Genomic DNA, 24,981 nt, shown 5'->3' with positions numbered 1-24,981 from the left:
TAAACTCGGACAAAACAGAGATGCTTGTTCTAGGTCCCAAGAAACAAAGAGATCTTCTGATGAATCTGACAAGTCATCCTGATGGTTGTTCAGTCGTCTCAAATAAAACTGAAGGACCTCGGCGTTACTCTGGACCCTGATCTCTCTTTTGACGAAAATAGCAATACTGTTTCAAGGACAGCTTTTTTCCATCTATGTACCATCGCAAAAATCTTACATTTTCTGTCCAAAAATGATGCAGAAAAATTCATCCATGCTTTTGCCACTTTTAGGTTAGACTACTGCAATGCTCTACTTTCCGTCTACCCGGATAATCACTAAATAAACTTCAGTTAGTGCTAAATACGGCTGCTAGAATCCTGACTAGAACCAAAAAATGTGACCATATTACTCCAGTGCTAGCCTACCTACACTGGCTTCCTGTTAAGGCAAGGGATGATTTCAAGGTTTTACTGCTAACCTACAAAGCATTACATGGGCTTGCTCCTACCTATCTTTCCGATTTGGTCCTGCCATACACACCTAGACGTACTCTACGGTCACAAGACGCAGGCCTCCTAATTGTCCTATAGAGCTCCATTTTTATGGAATGGTCTGCCTACCCATGTGAGAGACGCAGACTCGGTCTCAACCTTTAAGTCTTTATTGAAGACTAATCTCTTCAGTAGGTCCTATGATTGAGTGTAGTCTGGCCCAGGAGAGTGAAGGTGAACGGAAAGGCACTGGAGCAACGAATCGCCCTTGCTGTCTCTGCCTGGCCGGTTCCCCTCTCTCCACTGGGATTCTCTGCCTCTAACCCTATTAGAGGGGCTGAGTCACTGGCCTACTGGTGCTCTTCCATGCCGTCCCTAGGAGGGGTGCATCACTTGAGTGGGTTGAGTCACTGACGTGGTCTTCCTGTCTGGGTTGGGTTGTGCCTGTCTGGGTTGGGTTGTGCCATGGCGGAGATCTTTGTGGGCTACACTCGGGTTCCTTGTCTCCGGATGGTAAGTTGGTGGTTGAAGATATCCCTCTAGGGGTGTGGGGGCTGTGCTTTGGCGAAGTGGGTTGGGTTTCTGTACAGCACTTTGAGATATCAGCTGATGTAAGAAGGGCTATATAAATACTTTTGATTTGATGGCAGCAAATGACTAGAATGCGGATGATAAGTTTTGTATTTGTATTTATTATGGATCCCCATTAGCCAAGGCAGCAGCTACTCTTTCTGGAGTCGAGCAAAATTCAGGCAGTTTATACAATTTTAAAAACATTACAATACATTCACAGATTGTGTGCTCTCAGGCCCCTACTCCACCACTACCACATATATACAGTACAAAAACCATGTGTACATGTGTGTATGGTGCACATGTTATTGTGTGTGTGTGTGTGTGTGTGTGTGTGTGTGTGTGTGTGTGTGTGTGTGTGTTCTGAACCAATCGCAATTATCCTAAGTCCTTTTTTGTGGCACCTGACCACATGACTGAATAGTAGTCCAGGTGCGACAAAACTAGGGCCAGTGGGACCTGTCTTGTTGATAGTGCTGTCAAGAAGGTAGTGCAGCGCACTATCATGGACATACAACAGTACCCAAGATGGGGGGAAGTAGCAAAATGTTTCGACCATGACAGTTTACAAACCAGGGTAACTCCAGGCAGTTTAGTCACCTCAACTTGCTCAATTTCCACATGATTTATTACAAGATTTAGTTGAGGTTTAGGTTTTGGGAATGATTTGTCCCAAATACAATGCTTTTAGTTTTAGAAATATTTAGGACTAACTTATTCCTTGCCAGCCACTCTGAAACTAACTGAAGCTCTTTAAGTGTTGCAGTCATTTCAGTTGCTGTAGTAGCTGACATGTATAGCGTTGAGTTGTCTGCATACATAGACACTCTGGCTTTCCTCAAAGCCAGTGGCAATTCATTAGTAAAGATTGAAAATAGTAAATGGGCCTAGACAGATGCAGGGAATTGTTTCTAATCTAATCAGGGAATACCTGAATTATGTTGGAGAGGCTTCCATTAAAGAACCCACTCTGTGTTCTGTTAGACAGGTAAATCTTTATCCACAATATAGCAGGGGGTGTAAAGCCATACCACATACGTTTTTCCAGCAGTAGACTTTGATTGATATTGTCCAAAGTTTCACTGAAGTCTAACAAAACAGCCCCCTCAATCTTTTTCTCATCAATTTTTCTCAGCCAATCATCAGTCATTTGTGTAAGTGCTGTGCTTATCGAAAGTCTGTCTCTATATCCATGCTGACAGTTTACTAAGGGTTGGTAACAGGCTGATTGGTCAGCTATTTGAGCCATTAAAGAGGGATTTACTATACTTAGGTAGCGGAATGACTTTTGCTTCCCACCAAGCCTGGGGGCACACACATTCTAGTAGGCTTAAATATAAAATATGAGTGGCAATATCGTCCTCAGTAATTTTCCATCAAATTTGTCAGACCCCGGTGGCTTGTCATTGTTGATGAACAACAATTTTTTCACCTCTTCCACACTAACTTTAAAGAATAAAAAATTACAATGCTTGTATTTAAGAATTTGGTCAGATATGCTTGGATGCGTAGTGTCAGCATTTGTTGCTGGCATGTCATGCCTAAATTTGCTAATCTTGCCAATGAACAAATCATTAAAGTAGTTGGCAATATCAGTTGTTTTTGTGATGAATGAGCCATCTGATTCAATGAATGATGGAGCTGAGTTTGCCTTTTTTCACAGAATTTCATTTAAGGTGCTCCAAAGCTTTATACTATCATTATTTATTTCATGTATCTTTGTTTCAGTCACACCCTGATCTGTTTCACCTGTCTTTGAGCTTGTCTTCATCCCCTCCAGGTGTTGCCCATCTTCCCCAATATCCCCAGTGTATTTATACATGTGTTCTATGTTTGTCTGTTGTCAGTTCGTTTTGTTTCGTGAAACCTACCAGCGTTTGTCCCCTTGCCCCTGTCTGTTCTTGTTCCTCCCAGTTTTGACCTTTCTGCCTGCCCTGAACCTGCCTGCCAATCTATAGCTTGCCACACCTCTCTGGATTATTGATCTTTCTGCCTGCCCTGATCCTGAGACTGCCTGCCGTTCCGGACCAGTTGCACCCTTTCTGGATTACTGACCTCTGCCTGCCCTTGACCTGTCGTTTGCCTGCCTCTGTACTAGAAATAAACATTTGTTACTTCGACACTGTCTGCATCTGGGTCATACCCGAAACCTGATAGTTTCAAAGTGTAGTTTCTTCTTCTTTTTATTCAGTTTAGTCACATGATTTCTCAATTTGCAATACATTTGCTAATAGGTTGTGCAGCCAGACTTATTTGACATTCCTTTTGCCTCATCCTTCTCGTCCATAAAATTTTTCAATTCCTTATCAATCCACGGTTTTTTAACAGTTTTTACAGTCATTTTCTTAATGGGTGCATGCTTATTAGCAACTGGAATAAGCAATTTCATAAATGTGTCAAGTGCAGTGTCTGTTTGCTACACATTACACACCACGGACCAACAGATGTTCTTTACATCAATAACATAGGAATAACTACAAAACTTATCGTATGACCTCTTATGAACTCTCATTCCTGTGCTGTTTGTAACTACCCTGGTAGGTTGACTGATAACCTGAACCAGGTTGCAGGCACTGGTTACAGTTTGAAGCTTTTTCTTGAGTGGGCAGCTTGATGAAAGCCAGTCAATATTTAACTCACCCAGAAAATATACCTCTGTTGATATCACATACATTATCAAGCATTTTACACATGTTATCCAGATACTGACTGTTAGCACTTGGTGGTCTATAGCAGCTACCCACAAGAATGGGCTTTAGGTGAGGCAGTAAAGGTGATAGCAGCTTCCCACAAGAATGGGCTTTAGGTGAGGCAGATGAACCTGTAGCCAGTATTTAACATTATATTGTCTCTAAGCTTTACAGGAATGTGGTTCTTTATATATACCACAACACTGCCTCCTTTGGCATGTCTGTCTTTTCGGTAAATTTTAAAACCATATATTGCTACCACTGTATCATCAAAGGTGATGATGAACCTGTAGCCATATTACTTTAACAGTATTTGACATGAGATCCTCTCTAATCTTTACAGGAATGTGGTTCTGAATATATACAGCAACACCTCCACCATTGGCGTTTCTATATTTTCTGTAAATGTTATAACCTTGTATTGCTACCACTGTATCGTCAAAGGTATTATCTAAGTGAGTTTCAGAGATAGTCAGAATATGAATGACATCTGTTGCTAGCAAATTATTGATTTCATGACCCTTGTTTCTTAAGCTGCATATGTCAACATGGGCTATTTGGAGCACTTTTCTTCTGGGATGCTTACTTGATTTCATTGCTTTACTGGGAAGCTTAGCAGCAGTAGATGCGCTCATGTTCTTTATGTGGACTTCCTCCTAGGGCACAGAGATAGGCAGTTTAACAGTTTGGGATCGTTGGATTTATAAAGTTATGAATGTAATGTGTGTGTTGCTTGGTGGTATGAAGTGATTTCATGAAAATCAGCATCCCCTGCATTGTGCTAAAAAAAAGTGCCTTCACTTCATCTCCCTTTAGGATTTTTTTGACTTTCTTCAAAAGGCTGCTATGTGTGATTGTAGTCTCCTCCACCAAATGTGTGAGGTGTTTCTTAAGGCCCTGAATGATTCCCTGTTAAAATATAAATCTCAAATTATTAATAAATGTCCTATTATTCAATTCGCTCTATTGTAGTGAGTCTTTTCATTGTGTTGTCTGTACATTTCTGTCAGCCCCTGCCCTGCAAACCTGGTTAACATAAGAGTTATCCCAAGGTTTAGTGGGGGAATAGACACCACTGCGGAATATGACTGCTTGATTAATAAAGACATGCTGGACATTTCATGGTTGATTTGCATACGGCCACACATTCCTGATGAGGCCGACGCTGCTCGACGCCACACCTATACACGCTGAATCCCATTAATAATCCTAGGCAGGCATCCACACTTTGGAGTGTTTCCAAAACACCCACAGCTTCTAGACAGCTTCAGCATCTCCTTTGAACAAACATGCACCCATGAAGAGCAGGCACTGGCTGATAAGCAAGGCAATCCAGGGAGGATAACATCACACATTAAGACTCGAGATGTCTCACCCCCCAGTCCTTGTTTCTTATACTTGCTGATACAGATACCCCATCCACAAAGTAAAAGTGATACTTGCATTGGATACCATAGTGGATACCAGGTTAGCACCTGAGAATACTTCAATACTCTGAAGCATAATAAGAGCAGGAACTCACCACACAGGAGGTCAGAGGCGTAGGGTGAGTTGTGTGTCCTGAAAAGCTGCCAGTCAAAGTCATCCTCCTCCCCTTGGGTGAAGTCACACAGACTGGGCTCAGAATCCTCGTCAAAGGTGCAGCCTGCTGCTGAGGAGAGAGAGAAGGAGACATTAAGTGGGAGGTCACACATGATGAAGTAAATGTCATTCAATATCAAGGGATTAATGAATTATATTTTTTTATGGACTGCACATAATCACATTTCATTTGATTTCCTAGGATTGAAAGGAATCATAGATTTAGCCCAAGATGGACACACATTTCAGCCATTGCCACCATCAATCAGTAATTGCATCTTATTTGTATTTCACTTATGATAACATGAAGCTCCATAGAGAATAAAGGGATTGTTGCAGTAGGTGAGAACCCACCATCAATCCCCAACAACACCTGCCTTCACTTCAGAAATGTTCCACTATCAGTAGTTATTATTACAGTGTTGTTGTGTAGTGGCTCATTTGGGCTATATTTCACCACGATATCCCCTCTGATCCTCTTTCAATTACTGAGATGGGACAGATGCCAGACAACCAACCGGTATCCATTTCCCACTCCACCCAGACATCAATTAATAATAGCCAGCCGCAATGCAATCTGTACTCCACTCCAGCCCCTCTGACACTCTCACTCAGTAAACAAACTGAAAACTGATCATGAAAGTACAATTTAGTAAACTTAAATAAAATAATTAACAAACCCATTTGAAAAACGAACTATACTGAAACAATTATCTTTGACAAAAAATAATTTAAATAAAAACCATCATGAATTATGTTCAGCTTTTTTTTGTAATGGGGTTTTCAAGCTTCTGAATCTGGCAGGTCACATTGAGATTGGCTTTATAATTTCAAGGTAGACTCGACGAGATGATGTTGCCACGAACAGCACCGCAGATATTGGTTGGGCGCGTTTGAGTGGTAAGGCTAAAGCAACTGACTGTAGACGACAAGTTGGGGTAGGTGCATCTACTGAAAGTCAGACACTAATGTGGTTTTCCAACAGCAAGGCTCAGATCAACATGGCAGTGTTGCCATTGTTTATAATGTCTGAATATCAAATGTATTTGTATATATATGCACTGTACATATACAGTGCCTTCGGAAAGTATTCAATTTTGTTACGTTACAGCCTTATTCTAAAATGGATTAAAATAATAATAATCCACAGCAATCTACAAACAATATCCCATGATGGCAAAGAGAAAAACAGGTTTAGAAATGTTTGTAAAATGTATACAAAAAAAAACAAATATATTTTTTACACAAGTATTCAGACCCTTCGCTATGAGACTTTAAATTGAGCTCAGGTGCATCTTGTTTCCACTGATCATCCTTGAGATGTTTCTACAAATTGATTGGAGTTCACCTGTGGTAAATTCAATTGACTAAACATGATTTGGAAAGGCACCCACCTGTCTATATAAGGTTCCACTGTTGACAGTGCATGTCAGAGCAAAAACCAAGCTATCAGGATAAGGAAATTGTCCGTATATTGTCCGAGGTTCGAGACAGGATTGTGTCGAGGCACAGATCTCGGGAAGGTTATCAAAAAATGTCTGCAGCATTGAAGGTCCCCAAGAACACAGTGCCCTCTATCATTCTTAAATGTAAGAAGTTTGGAACCACCAAGACTCTTCCTAGAGCTGGCCGCTGAGCAATCTGGGGAGAAGGGCCTTGGTCAGGGAGGTGACCAAGAACAAGATAATCACTCTGACAGAGCTGTAGAGTTCCTCTGTGGAGATGGGAGAACCTTCCAGAAGGACAACCATCTCTGCAGCACTCCACCAATCAGGCCTTTATGGTAGAGTGCCCAGACGGGAGCCACTCCTCAGTAAAAGGCACATGAAAGCCCGCTTGGAGTTTGCCAAAAGGCAAACAAGATTCTCTGGGCTGATGAAACCAAGATTGAACTCTTTGGCCTGAATATCAAGCGTCACGTCTGGAGGAAACCTGGCACCATCCCTACGGTGAAGCATTGGGATGGCAGCATCATGCTGTGGGGATGTTATTCAGTGGCAGGGACTGGGAAATATGAGAAAAGTATAGAGAGAGATCCATGATGAAAACCTTCTCCAGAACGCGCAGAATCTCAGACTGGGGAAAAGGTTCTCCTTGCAAAAGGACAATGACCCTAAGCACACAGCCAAGACTACGCAGGCGTGGTTTCGGAACAAGTCTCTGAATGTCCTTGAGTGGCCCAACCAGAGCCCGGACATGAACCCAATCCAACATCTCTGGAGAGACCTGAAAATAGCTGTGCAGCAACGCTCCCTATCCAACCTGACAGAGCTTGAGAGGATCTGCAGAGAACAATGGGAGAAACTCTCCAAATACAGGTGTGCCAAGCTTGCAGCGTCATACTCATGATGACTCGATGCTGTAATCGCTGCCAAAGGTGCTTCAACAAAGTACTGAGAAAAGGGTCTGAATACTTATGTAAATGAAATATTTCAGTTTTTTTTATTTTAATGTATTTTAAGGTAGTGAGCRTAGGTTGATGAGGGAAAAAACTATTGAATCCATTTTTGAATAAAGCTGTAATGTAACAAAATGTGAAAAAAGACAAGGGGTCTGAATACTTTCCGGAGGCACTGTAAATCGCAGCTAATTGGTTCCTGTTTCATGTCTTTGATCACGTTCTCGTGAGTGAAACAAAACACTCTAATGATTGGTTGACAATAGAGCCTCCCACAATGCAGGTGATGGCTGCAGGAAGAGGTTGGGGAAGAGCAACTGCAAAAACTTGCAATTGACTGCCATCAATACTTCATGACCTTTGATCACAGGATTGTTGTAAAGTTCATGCAGTTGGCATGTAGGTGCAAATCAGACAATTTTCACCCTCAGAATGCGACACACTTTGAATGGCAAAAGTAATCTGCTTAAAATTGCCCATTGAGATACTCATCCCATTGAGATGAGCATGATGCAAGACTTTTCTCTCACACAGAAGTATCAGCGCATGTGCATGGGGTGCACTTCACACTGCTACAACGTGCACGCTACGGGACCACAACAATGGAACCAACGCTCCTGGTTGTTGCGGAAATTGACCCACTACTACTGTTTACTATGTGCATCTACGTCATCTCGCTGAGTCTACTTTTAAACCTTACCTAACCTATGACCTGACCGGGCGGTCTGTGCATATTTGTAAACAGCTGGTGGACGAAATCTAAGGAAGTCTCTAGATTTTGCTCGCCTGAAGTAGAGAAGATTGTGATAAATTGAAAGGCCACACTACTTGCCTAGAGAGTTCTCAGCTATACTTTTCKTGGCTGTTTATTTACCACCACAAACAGATGCTGGCACTAAGACCGCACTCAGTCAGTTGTATAACGAAATAAGCAAACAGGAAACCACTCACCCAGAGGCGGCGCTCTAAGTGGCCGGAGACTTTAATGCAGGGAAACTTAAATCAGTTCTATCAGTTCTAATTTCTATCAACATGTTAAATGTGCAACCAGAGGGAAAACATTTTTGAGATCACCTGTACTCCACACAAAGAGACGCGTTCAAAGCTTTCCCTCGCCATCCATTTGGTAAATCCACCCACAACTCTATCCTCCTGATTCCTGCTTAAAAGCAAAAATTAAAGCAGGAAGCACCAGTGACTCGGTCTATAAAAAAGTGGTCAGATGATGCAGATGCTAAACTACAGGACTGTTTTGCTATCACAGACTGAAACATGTTCCGGGATTCTTCCGATGACATTGAGAAGTACACCACATCAGTCACTGGCTTTATCAATAAGTGCATTGAGGACGTCATCCCCGCAGTCACTGTACGTATATACCCCGACCAGAAACCATGGATTACAGGCAACATTCGCACTGAGCTAAAGGGTAGAGCTGCCGCTTTCAAGGTGCGGGACTCTAACCCGGAAGCTTGCAAGAAATCCTGCTATGCCCTACGATGAACCATCAAACAGCAAAGCGTCAATACAGGGCTAAGATTGAATCATACTACACCGGCTCCGGCGCTCGTCAGATGTGGCAGGGATTGCAAACTATTACAGACTACAAAGGGAAGCACACCTGCGAGCTGCCCAGTGACATGAGCCTACCAGACGAGCTAAATCACTTCTATGCTCGCTTCGAGGCAAGCAACACTGAGGCATGCATGAGAGCATTAGGTGTTCTGGACGACTGTGTGATCATGCTCTCCGTAGCCGACGTGAGTAAGACCTTTAAACAGGTCAACATACACAAGGCTACGGGGCCAGACGGATTACCAGGACGTGTGCTCCGGGCATGTGCTGACCAACTGGCAGGTGTCTTCACTGACATTTTCAACATGTCCCTGATTGAGTCTGTAATACCAACATGTTTCAAGCAGACCACCATAGTCCCTGTGCCGAAGAACACAAAGGCAACCTGCCTAAATGACTACTGACCCGTAGCACTCACGTCCGTAGCCATGAAGTGCTTCAATAGCCTGGTAATGGCTCACATCAACACCATTATCCCAGAAACCCTAGACCCACTTCAATTTGCAAACCGCCCAAACAGATCCATAGATGATGCAATCTCTATTGCACTCCACACTGCCCTTTCCCACCTGGACAAAAGGAACACCTGTGAGAATGCTATTCATTGACCACAGCTCAGCGTTCAACACCATAGTACCCTCAAAGCTCATCAGTAAGCTAAGGAACCTGGGACTAAACACCTCCCTCTGCAACTGGATCCTGGACTTCCTGAAGGGCCGCCCCCAGGTGGTGAGGGTAGGTAGCAACACATCTGCCACGCTGATCCTCAACACTGGAGCTCCCCAAGGGTGCGTGCTCAGTCCCCTCCTGTACTCCCTGTTCACCCACGACTGCATGGCCAGGCATGACTACAACACCATCATTAAGTATGCAGACACAACAGTGGTAGGCCTGATCACCGACAACGACGAGATAGCCTATAGGGAGGAGGTCAGAGATCTGGCTGGGTGGTGCCAGAATAACAACCTATCCCTCAACGTAACCAAGACTAAGGAGATGATTGTGGACTACAGCAAAAGGAGCACCAACCACGTCCTCATTCTCATCGACGGGGCTGTAGTGGAACAGGTTGAGAGCTTCAAATTCCTTGGTGTCCACATCAACAACAAACTAGAATGGTTCAAACACACCAAGACAGTCGTGAAGAGAGCACGACAAAGCCTATTCCCACTCAGGAAACTGAAAAGATTTGGCATGGGTCCTGAGATCCTCAAAAGGTTCTACAGTTGCAACATCGACAGCCTCCTGACCGGTTGCATCACTGCCTGGTACGACAATTGCTCGGCCTCCGACCGCAAGGTACTTCAGAGGGTAGTGCGTACGGCCCAGTACATCACTGGGGCAAAGCTGCCTGCCATCCAGGACCTCTACATCAGGTGGTGTCAGAGGAAGGCCCTAAAAATTGTCCCCTGCCTTTGTAAAGAATTCCCCTTCCCATAAAACACAAACAAACTACAGTGCACATCCCCTAAGCACAGCCACATAAACACACACACTAATAAAGTTGGGGAGGGAGAGAGGGATGGAAACCAGGGGACTGTGATTATTATTGTACTGTAATACGTCACAACATGCTACATTCCACATACCAAAAAGCAAATATTTCCCAATTATATTTAATAGCCAGGGCTTTTAAGGCCCTTGGGCATAATTTGCTTCCGTCTTCTCTCGCAGCATCTGTTGCCATCTCACACATTAGCCCATCGTTTGGAAAATTACAGGCTAGAAGTGGGCAGCCACCGATTTCCCCAGCCGGAGTTGGAGCGCGACAGTGAGAGCCTAGAGACGCATCGGGGCTAATAATGGGGATGACCAGAACCAGACCCTCAAGGTCACCCTGCTGGTCCACTGCTTTATTAATGCTCATTCTGGACTCTAATCCACCATTAAGCAAATGGTTCAAATGTGACCGTTTTGCCATTAAGCAGCAGACGCACGGACTAAAGTCAGCTTCAATGCAATTTTACAGCTGATGAACAAGAGGACACCAAAACCATTACAGATCATTGGCAATTTTGTTGTCAGGAAGTTCAAATGTTACAGGCAATCATAAAAAAAATTGGTTTGGTCTACTAACTAGATGGTTCATTCCAAGCCTGTAAGAACAGATAGGAGACGTACTGTGGACTTAAGGAATTCCATATTAAGCTTACGTGCTGAAAGTCTGCCAGACGATTTATTCAGTGGAGCGCAAACACACAGGAGTCAGCCTTGCTCACCTCCTCCAACCTCCATTACATTTCGGTGATAATATGCTAAAACTGGAAACTCTATAGCATTGTGATTGGTAGCAGAGAGTAGTCGCAGCCCAGCCAGAGAACCAACAGAGTAATGAATGTTGAGTTGGGCTAGGTTTCTCCTCTTCTTCACCCCGGGGAGCTGATTTATGGCCCATGCTAAGCCATTACCGAAGGGATCCACATGGTGAGGGCCAGAGGTTAATTGTCCTGCACAGGGATCTATTTCTAATAGAACAGCCAAAGATATGGGACCTGACACATCCAAACGCTGCCAGCATGCTGATTTCTCCCTACAGGGACCCATCGGGCGAGAGCTGGAGCATCAGGACTGGAGTGTCTTCTTTTCTGCTCTGACTGGTCTATATAGTGTATGGCCCAGCCCGGCCTTCACATTTCAATTCTGCCCTCTCTCTCTCTCTCTCTCTCTCCTGCCCTCCCTCCCTCCATGACAGTGTCTCTATCCTGCTAAGTAATTACATTATAATTTGGCATCAGGCACAGCGTGAATCTAAATACCATGTTTGAGACAGTGCCAAGGTTAAAAAGATAAGTTTTAAAGTGCATTTTCTTCAAATTCTATATATTTTGCCATGTCTAATGTGTATGCATGTGATATTTGAGTGACTCAAACATTATTTCAAAATCTATGGGCTAAAAAACCTAGCTGACATGGGCTAGTTGATCTGTCCATTTCTGACAAGTTATAAATAGTTCTCTAAGGTATGCAATGACTGAGGAATACTGATGATGCATTACACAATTCCGAAATGTCACCTTGTGTAATTTACTATTACAACTTTCAAGAGTAAGTTGAAAGCCGGACTGAGTTCTTAAAAAACAAATAAACTGTGCGCCCCACCGTTTGGTAACCACTGCCCTAGAAAAACTAAATGACCCTTCTAAACTTCAAATGAAATGGAACACATTACTGTACACTTTCTGTTTTTGTATCTTAAAATTATTACCTGCTCAAATATGCTCAGAACTAGTCTTCTGTGTAAGTTATAATACTTCACCACCTATTTATAAGAGAATACATTAACCTGCATCCCCTTTATGAAAAGACGACCTCTTCAGCTTCCCAGTAATCATAATAACTTCACAAATTCACTGGTACTTTTGCAATGACTCTCAGGGTATTACCAAAGAAAAGAGCAAGGTGCAAACAGAATAGAAAGTTGTCAGAAGCTGACAAGGATACAATGTCACTGAATAAAAATGTCATAGGGGGGCAATTTGTTCAACAATTTGCCCCCCAATTTCATATGTCTTTGCTAATCTGTTTTGTGGCATCCCTCCTTTACCACATAATGAGGTGTTTGCTATGCACAGTGGGCATTGTTAGTGAATCTCTGATCATCCTCTCTATTTACATATGCTGTATTCAGGGTGTAGCATGTCTTCGCTCATTTAAGGGGACAGACACTTTCCACTTGGATAAAGTCTTGGAGAAAATGCTGCTTATGTTATATAAAACAAACCAAGTGCCAAAGCAGATCCTAACATCAACACCACCACCACCCAATTATACACACATATACACACACACATGCACGCACACACAAATCCGCACACAAAGCCCAAACAAAATTCATATGCAACTTTAACCAATTCACAAACTTTTGCTCAGCCTTCATGCCCCTCTCATCTCTCATCACACGCCCTCAGTTATAACTAGTTCACAGGTGCTACGGGTAATGAATCCCCACCGATTAAAATAAATGCTGGTGTCACCAAGCCACCTGGGAAACAAATACAATGAGGATTTGCTACCTAGCTGTCCACACGATTAAAACCTGAGCACACATCTGAGAGACCTGTGGAGACATTCCATACATGTTATTTTCCCAGTCCTTCCTGGTCAGATCAGATGGTCAGGAAAAAACAATGTCCCTACTCATTTATTTTTATTTAACCTTTAAGTCTCAATGAGGTCAAAATACCTATTTTTATCTCTCATACCTTCTTCACTGTTACGTTGATAGGGACACTTACCCATGCATACATCTTAACACTATATGGGGTCCATATAGCTGGATCCAGATATTGTCTATTGTGTAACACCAGAGGCAGTTACAGGAGGATAGTGGTTGGCAAGGTTGCTGGTCTAATTTGCCTTGCAGAGAGTGCGGTCCCCCGTGCATCACCCATTGACAGGTGTATTTATTCTCAGTATAGGAGCTCTCCCTGATTTATCAAACAGATAAAATAATCTCCTTGCATCTTACATAAAATAGAGTATCCATATTATTTAGCTATTTACACATCCATCCCCGCTGCATACAACATTAAATAATGTATCTGGCTCCCCGGGCATTAATAATTCAGTCTAACCTCATAAGGAGGATGGGGAATTCTCAGGCTGCTCCACTGCACTCATTCTTTGTCACTGAGTTGAATAGTATACACTGAGTGTACAATACATTAGGAACACCTGGTTTTTCCATGACAGAGACTGCCCAGGTGAATCCAGGTGAAAGCTATGATCAATTATTTTCTGTCACTTGTTAAATCCACTTCAAATCAGTATAGATGAAGGTTAGAAAGGTTAAAGAAGGAYTTTTAAGCCTTGAGACAATTGAGACATTGATTGTGTATGTGTGCCATTCAGATCGTGAATGGGCAAAACAAAAGATTAAAGTACCTTTGAACAGGGTATGGTAGTATGTGCACCAGTTTGAGTATGTCAAGAACTGCAAAGCTGCTGGGTTTTTCACGCTCAACAGTTTCACATGTGTATCAAGAATGGTTCAAAAGGACATCCAGCCAACTGTGGGACTCATTGGAGTCAACATGAAAGACATTCCCCAACGAATTTAGGCTGGGGGGGTGCCCATATTAGGAAAGTGTTCTTAATGTTTGGTACACTCAGTGTAGAGTCATATTGAAAGCTAATGTGGTTAGTTGTGCGGTGGCTTATTTCTGCTTTACCAAATGAGAAGAGTTACAAACTTCACACACCAGTCAGAGTTTTACTTAAACTACATCTTCAATAATAAGAGCTTTGCAATAGCATTTGACTTTCAATGCTGCACCATTTCTAATGAACCATTGGAAGTGACAACAGAAAAGTACAAAGATATTTTATAGCCAAGATTACACCCCTCTCAACTTACATGACGAACCACAGATCTTAGGAACAGTTCACAAAGGGATATTATAATTGAGAAAGAGGAGTATCCCATAGCCAGATAGCATTCGCTATAAATTATCGTTCAGTTTGGTCCCTAAGACTGTCACGTTCTGACCTAAGTTTCTTTTTATGTCTTTGTGTTAGGTTGGTCAGGGCGTGAGTTTGGGTGGGTAGTCTATGTTCTGTTTTCTATGTTGTTGTATTTCTATGTCTGGCCTGATATGGTTCTCAATCAGAGCCAGCTGTTGATTGTTGTCTCTGATTGAGAATCATATTTAGGTAGCCTGTTTTCCCACTATGGGTTGTGGGTGTTTATTTTCTGTCTAGTGTCTGTTCACCTTACAGAACTGTTTCGTTTTTCTTATCGTTGTTATTTTGTGTAGTGTTCAGTTTGAAATTAAAATATGACGAACACTTACCACGCTGCATTTTGGTCCTCCTCTCCTTCCACCAACGAGAATCGTTACAAAGACAAGGTTCTAATCCCGTGCCTGGTACTTCATAGCACAAAAACATTACCTCATGTTATCTGGAATGCTCTTTAGGTTTTATCTCCCAAAGACATCGTAAATCTCCTCTGTCAGTACTATCTCATAGAGGCCCATCCTCAGTGGAACACACACACAATAGATAACAGAATACTCTATTCTGTCGAATAAAACAACCATTATAATACAATACAAGCATTATAACATAATTTTGCAATTTTCCACGACAGGTGACCGGTGCTGCTGTGAGGTCTCTGAGGCCATTTGCTTTTACATTAAATAAAACATTTAACAGTTTAAAGACAACTCCAATCATCCTCAGTCCCTGAAGGTTTGTGATACACTCATACGTATGACAGCCATTATATTTAACCTCACAATGAAGTGTTTACCATTTCCTTTTCAGGACAACCAGGGCTACAAGAAGAATGCCAAACAATCAGACATAAACAGTTGCAAAAATCAACAAAAAAATATGGTTCCGCCAAAGCAAAAACCTAATAAAAATGTTTTTATATAAATGCTATAAGTACAGAAATGGTTTGCTCACTGGAAAATGAATCTCCAACTAGTCAGTGACAATTGTGCGGAGTTCAGAGTTTGTGACAGCAATTATGTGAGCCTATTACAGTATTATAGGATTTCTGTAGAAGGGGTTCTTCTTCATAGAAGATCATAATAGTAGAAGAACCCCTTCTTTGTCCGCTTTCATCGACGCGGCCGGCTACCAAGGATAGTGGGCTCTCCTTCTCCGTGGCCGACGTGAGTGTTAACTTCTTATGGATGAGGGGCAGTATTGAGTAGCTTGGATGAATAAGGTGCCCAGAGTAAACTGCCTGCTACTCAGGCCCAGAAGCTAAGATATGCATATTATTAGTAGATTTGGATAGAAAACACTCTGAACACTGTAAAAAAATCCAACCAGGAAGTGGGAAATCTGAGGTTTGTAGAGTTTCAAGTCTTTGCCTATCAATCTACAGTGGAAATTTGGTCCGATTGCACTTCCTAATGCTTCCACTAGATGTCAACAGTCTTTAGAACCCTGTTTCAGGCTTCTACTGTGAAGGGGGAGAGAATAAGAGCTGTTTCAATTAGGTGTCTGGCAGAATGCCATGAGCTCAGTCAGGCGTGCGTCCGTGAGAGCTAGCTGCGTTCCTTTTCCTTTCTAAAGACAAAGGAATTGTCCGGTTGAAACATTATTGAAGATTTATCAATCCTAAAGATTGATTCTATACATCGTTTGACATGTTTCTACGAACTGTAATATAACTTCTTAGACTTTTCGTCTGGACAAAGTGTGCCTGCGCATCATGAATTTGGATTTGTGAACTAAACGCGCGAACAAAAAGTTGGGTATTTTGACAAATTATGGACTTTATTGAACAAAACAAACATTTATTGTGGAACTGGGTCCCCAAAAGAGGGCGTACTCAGCCCCCTCCTGCACTCCCTGTTCACCCATGACTGCGTGGCCAAGCACGCCTCCAACTCAATCATCAAGTTTGCAAACGACACAACATTAGCAGGCTTGATTACCAACAATTACAATACAGCCTACAGGTAGGAGGTGAGTGCTCTGGGAGTGTGGTGCCAGGAAAATAAACTCTCACTCAATGTCAACAAATCAAAGGAGATGATCGTGGACTTCAGGAAACAGCAGAGGGAGCACCCCCCTATCCACATCGATGGGACCGCAGTGGAGAAGGTGGAAAGCTTCAAGTTCCTCGGCATACACATCACTGACAAACTGAAATGGTCCACCCACACAGACAGTGTGGTGAAGAAGGCGCAACAGCACCTCTTCAACCTCAGGAGGCTGAAGAAATTGGCTTGGCACCTAAAACCCTCAAACTTTTACAATTGAAAGTATCCTATTGTGCTGTATCACCGCTTGGTACGGAAACTGCACCACTCTCAACCACAGGGCTCTCCAGAAGGTGGTGCGGTCTGCACAACACATCAAAACTATCTGCCCTCCAGGACACCTACAGCTCGTGATATCACAGGAAGGCCAAAAATCTCATCAAGTACAACAACCACCCAAGCCACTGTCTGTTCACCCTGCTATCATCCAGAAGGCGAGGTCAGTGCAGTTGCATCAACGCTGGGACCGAGAGACTGAAAATCAGCTTCCATCTCAAGGCCATCAGACTGTTAAATAGCCATTACTTAGAGGCTATTCTAGCACATAGACTTGAAATCACTGGCCACTTTAATAAATGGAACACTAGTCACTTTAATAATGTTTAAATATATTGCTTTACTCATCTCATATGTGCATTACTCATCTCATATGTATAAAGTGTATAAAGTATAAAGTGTATAAAGCTGGAAGTGGTGTTGGAGGGCCAGTAGGAGGCACTCTTTCCTCTGGTCTAAACAAAGATCCCAATGCCCCAGGGCAGTGATTGGGGACACTGCTCTGTGTAGGGTGCCGTCTTTCGGATGGGACGTTAAACGGGTGTCCTGACTCTCTGAGGTCATTAAAGATCCCATGGCACTTATCGTAAGAGTAGGGGTGTTAACCCCGGTGTCCTGGCTAAATTCCCAATCTGGCCCTCAACCATCACGGTCACCTAATAATCCCCAGTTTACAATTGGCTCATTCATCCCCCTCCTCTCCCCTGTAACTATTCCCCAGGTCGTTGCTGCAAATGAGAACGTGTTCTCAGTCAACTTACCTGGTAAAATAACGGTAAAATAAAATAAAAAAATATATACACTGTATTCTATACTATTCTCCTGTATCTTAGTCTATGCCGCTATGACATTGCTTGTCCATATATTTATATATTCTTAATTACATTCCATTACTTAGATGTGTGTATTGGGTATACAGTTGAAGTTGGAAGTTTACATACACTTAGGTTGGAGTCATTAAAACTAATTTTTTAACCACTTCACAAATTTCTTGTTAACAAACTATAGTTTTGGCAAGTTGGTTAGGACATCTACTTTGTGCATGACACAAGTCATTTTTCCAACAATTGTTTACAGACAGATTATTTCACTTAGAATTCACTGTATCACAATTCAAGTGGGTCAAAAGTTTACATACACTAAATTGACTGTGCCTTTAAATAGCTTGGAAAATTCCAGAAAATGATGTCATGGCTTTAGAAGCTTCTGATAGGCTAATTGACATCATTTGAGTCAATTGGAGGTGTACATGTGGTTTTATTTCAAGGCCTACCTTCAAACTCAGTGCCTCTTTGCTTGACATCATGGGAAAATCAAAAGAAATCAGCCAAGACCTCAGAAACAATAGTGTAGACTTACACAAGTCTGGTTCATCCTTGGGAGCAAATTCATCTGTACAAACCATAGTACGCAATTATAAACACCATGGGACCACACAGCCGTCATACCGCTCAGGAAGGAGACGCGTTCTGTCTCCTAGAGATGAGCGTACTTTGGTGCGAGAAGTGCAAATCAATCCCAGAACAACAGCAAAGGACCTTGTGAAGATGCTGGAGGAAACAGGTACAAAAGTATATTTATCCACAGTAAAAACAAGTCCTATATCGACATAACCTGAAAGGCCGCTCAGCAAGGTAGAAGCCACTGCTCCAAAACCGTCATAAAAAAAGCCAGACTATGGTTAGCAACTGCACATGGGGACAAAGATCGCACTTTTTGGAGAAATGTCCTTTGGTCTGATGAAACAAAAATAGAACTGTTTGGCTATAATGACCATCGTTATGTTTGGAGGAAAAAAGGGGAGGCTTGCAAGCCGAAGAACACAATCCCAAATGTGAAGCACGGGGGTGGCAGCATCATGTTGTGGGGGTGCTTTGCTGCAGGAAAATGATGTGTATATACTGAAGCACATCTCAAGACATCAGTCAGGAAGTTAAAGCTTGGTCGCAAATGGCTCTTCCAAATGACCCCAAGCATACTTGCAAAATGGCTTAAGGACAACAAAGTCAAGCAATTGGAATGGCCATCACAAAGCCCTGACCTCAATCCCATAAACAATTTGTGGGCAGAAGTGAAAAAGCGTGTGCGAGCAAGGAGGCCTACAAACCTGACTCAGTTACACCAGCTCTGTCAGGAGGAATGGGCCAAAATTCACCCAACTTATTGTGGGAAGCTTGTGGAAGTCTACCCGAAACGGTTGACCCAAGTTAAACAATTTAAAGGCAATGCTACCAAATACTAATTGAGTGTACAGTATGTAAGCTTCTGACCCACTGGGAATTGGATGAAAGAAATAAAAGCTTAAATAAATCATTCACTCTACTATTATTCTGACATTTCACATTCTGAAAATAAAGTGGTGATCCTAACTGGCCTAAGACAGGGAATTGGTACTTGTTTAAATGTCAGGAATTGTGAAAAACTGAGTTTAAATGTATTTGGCTAGGGTGTATGTAAACTTCCAACTTCAACTGTATGTTGTGAAATTGTTAGATATTACTTGTTAGACATTACTGCACCGTTGGAGCTAGAAACACAAGCATTTAGCTACACCCGGAATAACATCTGCTAAACACGTGTATGTGACCAATTTGATTTGATTTGACTTTGAATGACTCGTGTAGATTGTGAGCGTCATAGAACAAAACATAGCTTTTAATAGTTTGAAGCTCAAACCCTTCGGACTCTACAGATGTTATTATCCACCCTTGTCTTACAAACATCGCTCTAGCTCAGCCCCAATTAATCACACAGACTAATGGTTGGTATATGGTAGAACCCTGTAGCTCAAACACTGTCTTTAAAAGGGGTTAGAAGTCAAAAACTCATTGGGTTAATACCAGTTGTTTCTGCTATTATCATGATAGATAAAATGGAAATGGGGTGAAAAAAACATACAGGAAGCTTGGTTTCTCCTCTCAAAATGTGGACTTCAAATGAGGAGCGCATCAAATATTCCACCTCCTTCTTCTTGTAAGGGGGGAATGAAGGGAGGGAAGAAGGGAGGTAAGTGGGGGAGGGTAGAGGAAATCTCAGTTAACACCACTGATGAGTTACTTTTAATTATCCCATTTCCTCCCCATCCTTTTCAAGTAGGTCTATTTTTAGTTGATGTGAAGGGTTGTTTTTTTCTCCAGAGGCTCCAATTGCTATGCTGCCTCTCCTCATCATCCCTGCATGCCGTCAATTTCCAATTTGAGGAGACACTTTGCATCTCTCTAGATCCAGAGGAGATAAGAACAGAGTTATGAGTGGATCCTGACAGCAAAGTCAATCTTAAGGAGCATAAAACAAATCAGTGTAATTAGCAAGATGAGATGGGTGTTGCCTCGCATGGGCTCCAACACCTGCTTGCTTTTTTTGTCACATACTGTATTTTTATGCTGAAGTTTTCTTTGGAGTGGAGAACGATACCGGACACCTGCAAAGGCTATTTGAAAAGCTAATTTGCTAATTTATATGCAGAGGAAGGTGTTGGGCACCCACAGTGACAGGAGACTGCATATTAGGACCTGAGGCTGAGACTCGTGCTGGGAAGGGAAGGACCCCAGGAGGAAGGTGTAACTGACAGTTAGACTTACAGGTTATGTCGTTGTTTTTTGTTTGAATTGTTTACGTGTTCGCTGTGCGGGGGAAATGATAAGACAAGTGGAACTACGTAGCTAATAACTGTTGTAACGGGGATCCTTATTGTAGCAACACACTTTTGGAGGGAAGGCAATCCTGCGCTGTGTTAGCTAAGTTTTCATGTCATCGGGTGTAGTTCGTAAACGTTGAAGCATGTATGTTAGGATGGTAAAGTTATAATAATTAAGAATGAAGTGTGAATTCATGCCAGGAATAATAAGTGTGAAGTTTGATTTCCTCCCTTCTGTAATAAGCAGCTAATGAGGTATTTTTCCTTTATTCATGTGTTTAATCTGATACTGTTATAGCGCCGGCAAAACTGTTTATGTATGTAAGCACTTCAGAGTTATACCAAGCTAATAAGTCACTCGTAAGATAAGGAGGTTGTAAGAGTGTGCTTAACTGTATTTTCATGTACTTTATAGTTCTCATGGAAGGTGATAATTCTGACTAAATCTACAGAATAAAGCCGCCAGTTACAATCAAGGAACGGTTGTGCTCGTGGTTACTGGAGGGAGTTACAGAAGGCCTATCAATGCCTGGCTAAAATGTATGTCTGGCAGCTGTTCCTGGAAGCCAGAGAGAAATACAACTGGAGCGGAGCGACTCTTAGAATACTAAGAGCAGGGACACAAGGTTGAGAACACTGTAGCATGTCCAATACCCATTGTAGCCCTAGCTCTTTCCTCTTTTGATGTTGCCCATCTGCAGGTGGTCAGTGGTCCGCTAATGTTGTTCGCAAGAGATGACATCAACAGTGAGGGAAAGACTAGAAGAAGTTGAATAGAGCATCATAAAACTTACTGGACATGCCACCAAGCCTGCATGCGTCATAGCAGTGGCACTCGAATCACTTAAGCAACATGACAGAAGACAAGTAATAGGGGTATATAACAGAATATCTACCCCTAGCATTTATTCTCGCTAGACTGACGCATATGCGTCAGAAGGACTTTGGGCAGTTTTTACATACAGCTGGGTGTCATCAGCTGTAACGGCAGCCTTCCCTCTCTTCACGAGAAGAGGCTTCTTATGGTAAGCAGGGGGAGTTGGCTCAAGTCTCCTACTTGACCCAGCTACACCCCCCTTTAGCCTCCCCCAAGACATTTTTGGGGGAGCCTCTCGGCCTTCCAGCCGCTCTGCCTTGCTAGCGCCTCATAATGCCGCCTCTCTACTTTTGCTGCCTCCAGCTCTGCTTTGGGGCGGCGACATTCCTCTGGCTCTGCCCAGGGTCCTTTTCCGTCCAGCTCGTCCTCCCATGTCCATTCCTGAACTCGCTGCTGCTGCTGCTGCTGCTGCCCGTAGCCACGCTGCTTGGTCCGAGTTTGGTGGGTGGTTCTGTAACGGCAGCCTTCCCTCTCTTCACGAGAAGAGAGGGTGTAACAGGGATCGGACCAACACGCAGCGTAGCCATTGCTCAACATTTTTAATAAAACTAAACTGTGAACACTTACAACGATACAAAATAACAAAATGTGGCAAACCGATACAGTCCTAGCTGGTGCAGAGAAAACACAAAGACAGGAAACAACCACCCACCATCCCCAACACAAAACAAGCCACCTAAATATGATTCCCAATCAGAGACAACACAAAACACCTGCCTCTAATTGGGAACCATATTAGGCCAAACATAGAAACAGACAAACTAGACACACAACATAGAATGCCCACCCAGCTCACGTCCTGACCAACACTAAAACAAGCAAAACACACAAGAACTATGGTCAGAACGTGACATCAGCATAGCAGTGGAATGAGATTCCATGCACTCAAACACCCCCAGAAATGGGGGAGGCTTGGGTAAGTTGCTGTTGCGGGTGCCGGGCAGTTGACCGGGGTTATGTTAGCCAGGTGGAAAGCATGGCCAGCCTTAGAAAAATGCTTATTATAACCCGGTGTGGTCGAGCCTCACTAGCCAGATGAAGCTAGCCTGTTATGGCTGCAGGGAAAGTATTGAGTAGCCAGATAAAAGGTGCCCATTTCAAACGGCCTCGTACTCAATTCTTGCTCGTACAATATGCATATTATTATTACTATTGGATAGAAAACAATCTCTAGTTTCTAAAACCGTTTGAATTTTTTCTCTGAGTGGAACAGAAGTCATTTGGCAGCACTTTCCCTGACCAGGAAGTAGAATGTCAGAAATCTATGCTCTCTTCAACGTTCTGCCTATACATGGTCATGATACGTAGGACCCTACGTACACTTCATACGCCTTCCTCTGGGTGTCAAGAGGATGTGAGAGAAGAAATTTTGTGTTCATCTTGTTCTGAGGTGGAATAAAAGCTATTTCTTTGACGTGACCGTCCACTTCCGGAACTCTGAAGCGCGCGACTTGGAAGTGAGATTGCGTTCTGTTTTGCTGCAGTTTCGGACGACAACTATCTCCGGCTCGGATTTTATTTGATAAATGTGACCATATCATCGTAATGTATGTTTTTTCAATATAGTTTAATCAGATTATTTGAATTTTTTCGGGAGTTTTGCCGTGTTCCGTTCTCTGACTTTTTTTACGTTGGAGAGATCCGTGCCACTCGACTAGTACCCATGCTAAATGAAGAGGGAAAGTTGCCATTCTGAATCCAAACAACGACTCATCTGGACAAAGGACACCTTGATCAACATTCTGATGAAAGATCAGCAAAAGTAAGACCCAATTTATGATGTTATTTCATATATCTGTCGTGCATGTGAACTGGTCGTGGGCGCCCAAGTGTTTCTGGCTATTGTGGCTATGCTAATATAGCGCTACATTTTGTTTTCGCTGTAAAACATTTAATAAATCGGAAATATTGTCTGGAATCACAAGATGCCTGTCTTTCAATTGCTGCACAGTATGTATTTTTCAGAAATGTTTTATGATGAGTAATTAGGTATTTGACGTTGGTGTCTGTAAATGTTATGGCTGCTTTCGGTGCAATTTCTGATTGTAGCTGAAATGTAATTTATGATTTATACCTGAAATATGCACATTTTTCTAAAAAAACATATCCTATACAATAAATATGTTATCAGACTGTCATCTTATGAAGTTGTTTCTTGGTTAGTGGCTATATATATCTTTATTTGGTCGAATTTGTGATAGCTATTGATGGAGTAAAAAACTGATGGAGTAACAAAAGTGGTGTCTTTTGCTAACGTGGTTAGCTAATAGATTTACATATTTTGTCTTCCCTGTAAAACATTTTAAAAATCGGACATGTTGTTTTGATTCACAAGATGTGTACCTTTCATATGCTGTATTGGACTTGTTAATGTGTGAAAGTTAAATATTTAAAAAAAAATAGATTTTGAATTTCGCGCCCTGCACTTGAGCTGGATGTTGTCATAGGTGTACCGGTGTCGGGCTGCAGCCATAACAGGCTAGCTGGCTGCTTATAACGTTAGCTTTGGGCAACAGGGTTAGTTGCTGACTAGCTATTTATTTTCATGAACTGAAGTTCAATTATTTCAATAGGCGAACAACACGTGSCAACCTAGCTAATACTTTCTCACAACGATTCCTAAATCATTGCTAACAATAATGAAAATGACTGCAGGTTCTATTGGTCATTGTTTTCAGGCTGGTTGTATTGGTGCTAGCTAGGTACCAAGCTAAAGCTAGCTACCCCAGAAGTTGCGGTTGAACAAATGATGCTTTAATACCAAAGCAGTATTGTAAACACATCAATCATGGCCGGTGTTTGCTTGATTGCAGACTTTTTTGTACAGCTTTGACAGGGCTACTGTATCTTTTTTGACACGCAAAGACCCAAATGGTGTTCCATAGTATGTATGTCATGAAGTTAATAGCAGTGACGCTATTACAGTGTAACTCAGGTAGGGCAACATCAAAAAAATAGCGCACTCTGTAGTGTGTACCGGTGCTCGACCAGCCGGCGAAAGCCAACATCACCCGCGACAGAGAATGATTGATTGTCAAGGGCAATGAATTCCATTATCTTGGCATTAATTGATTTCACCTTTGAATTGTCCCGCTGAAAACGTGTTATTCTTTCAAATGACTGCTCGATTCACACAGCAGACATTGTGGGCTAGTTCAGGAATGCTGTGTTGCATGTATAGTGCAAAATTTTACGTGGCGTCATTACGTTATATAGGTACCTACGTTACAGTGGGGAGAACAAGTATTTGATACACTGACAATTTTGCAGGTTTTCCTACTTACAAAGCATGTAGAGGTCTGTAATTTTTATCATAGGTACACTTCAACTGTGAGAGACGGAATCTAAAACAAAAATCCAGAAAATCACATTGTATGATTTTTAAGTAATTAATTT

The 24,981-nt window shown here is 42.4% G+C and overlaps 1 protein-coding gene across 1 annotated transcript in view; it reads right to left on the bottom strand.

Annotated features, from left to right (window-relative positions):
• LOC112068845 (receptor-type tyrosine-protein phosphatase U-like) overlaps positions 1–24,981 on the bottom strand; it is a 313,338-nt gene that overhangs the window by 227,131 nt on the left and 61,226 nt on the right. The window contains 1 exon segment of the mRNA XM_024136057.2: positions 5,259–5,387. Within this exon segment, the coding sequence (XP_023991825.2) occupies positions 5,259–5,387 (129 nt within the window).

This window comes from Salvelinus sp. IW2-2015, unplaced genomic scaffold, assembly GCF_002910315.2.
Source record: "Salvelinus sp. IW2-2015 unplaced genomic scaffold, ASM291031v2 Un_scaffold768, whole genome shotgun sequence".
Taxonomy (NCBI): domain Eukaryota; kingdom Metazoa; phylum Chordata; class Actinopteri; order Salmoniformes; family Salmonidae; genus Salvelinus; species Salvelinus sp. IW2-2015.
Note: the sequence above shows the minus strand (reverse complement) of the source record. Positions and strands in the feature narration are given on the sequence as shown.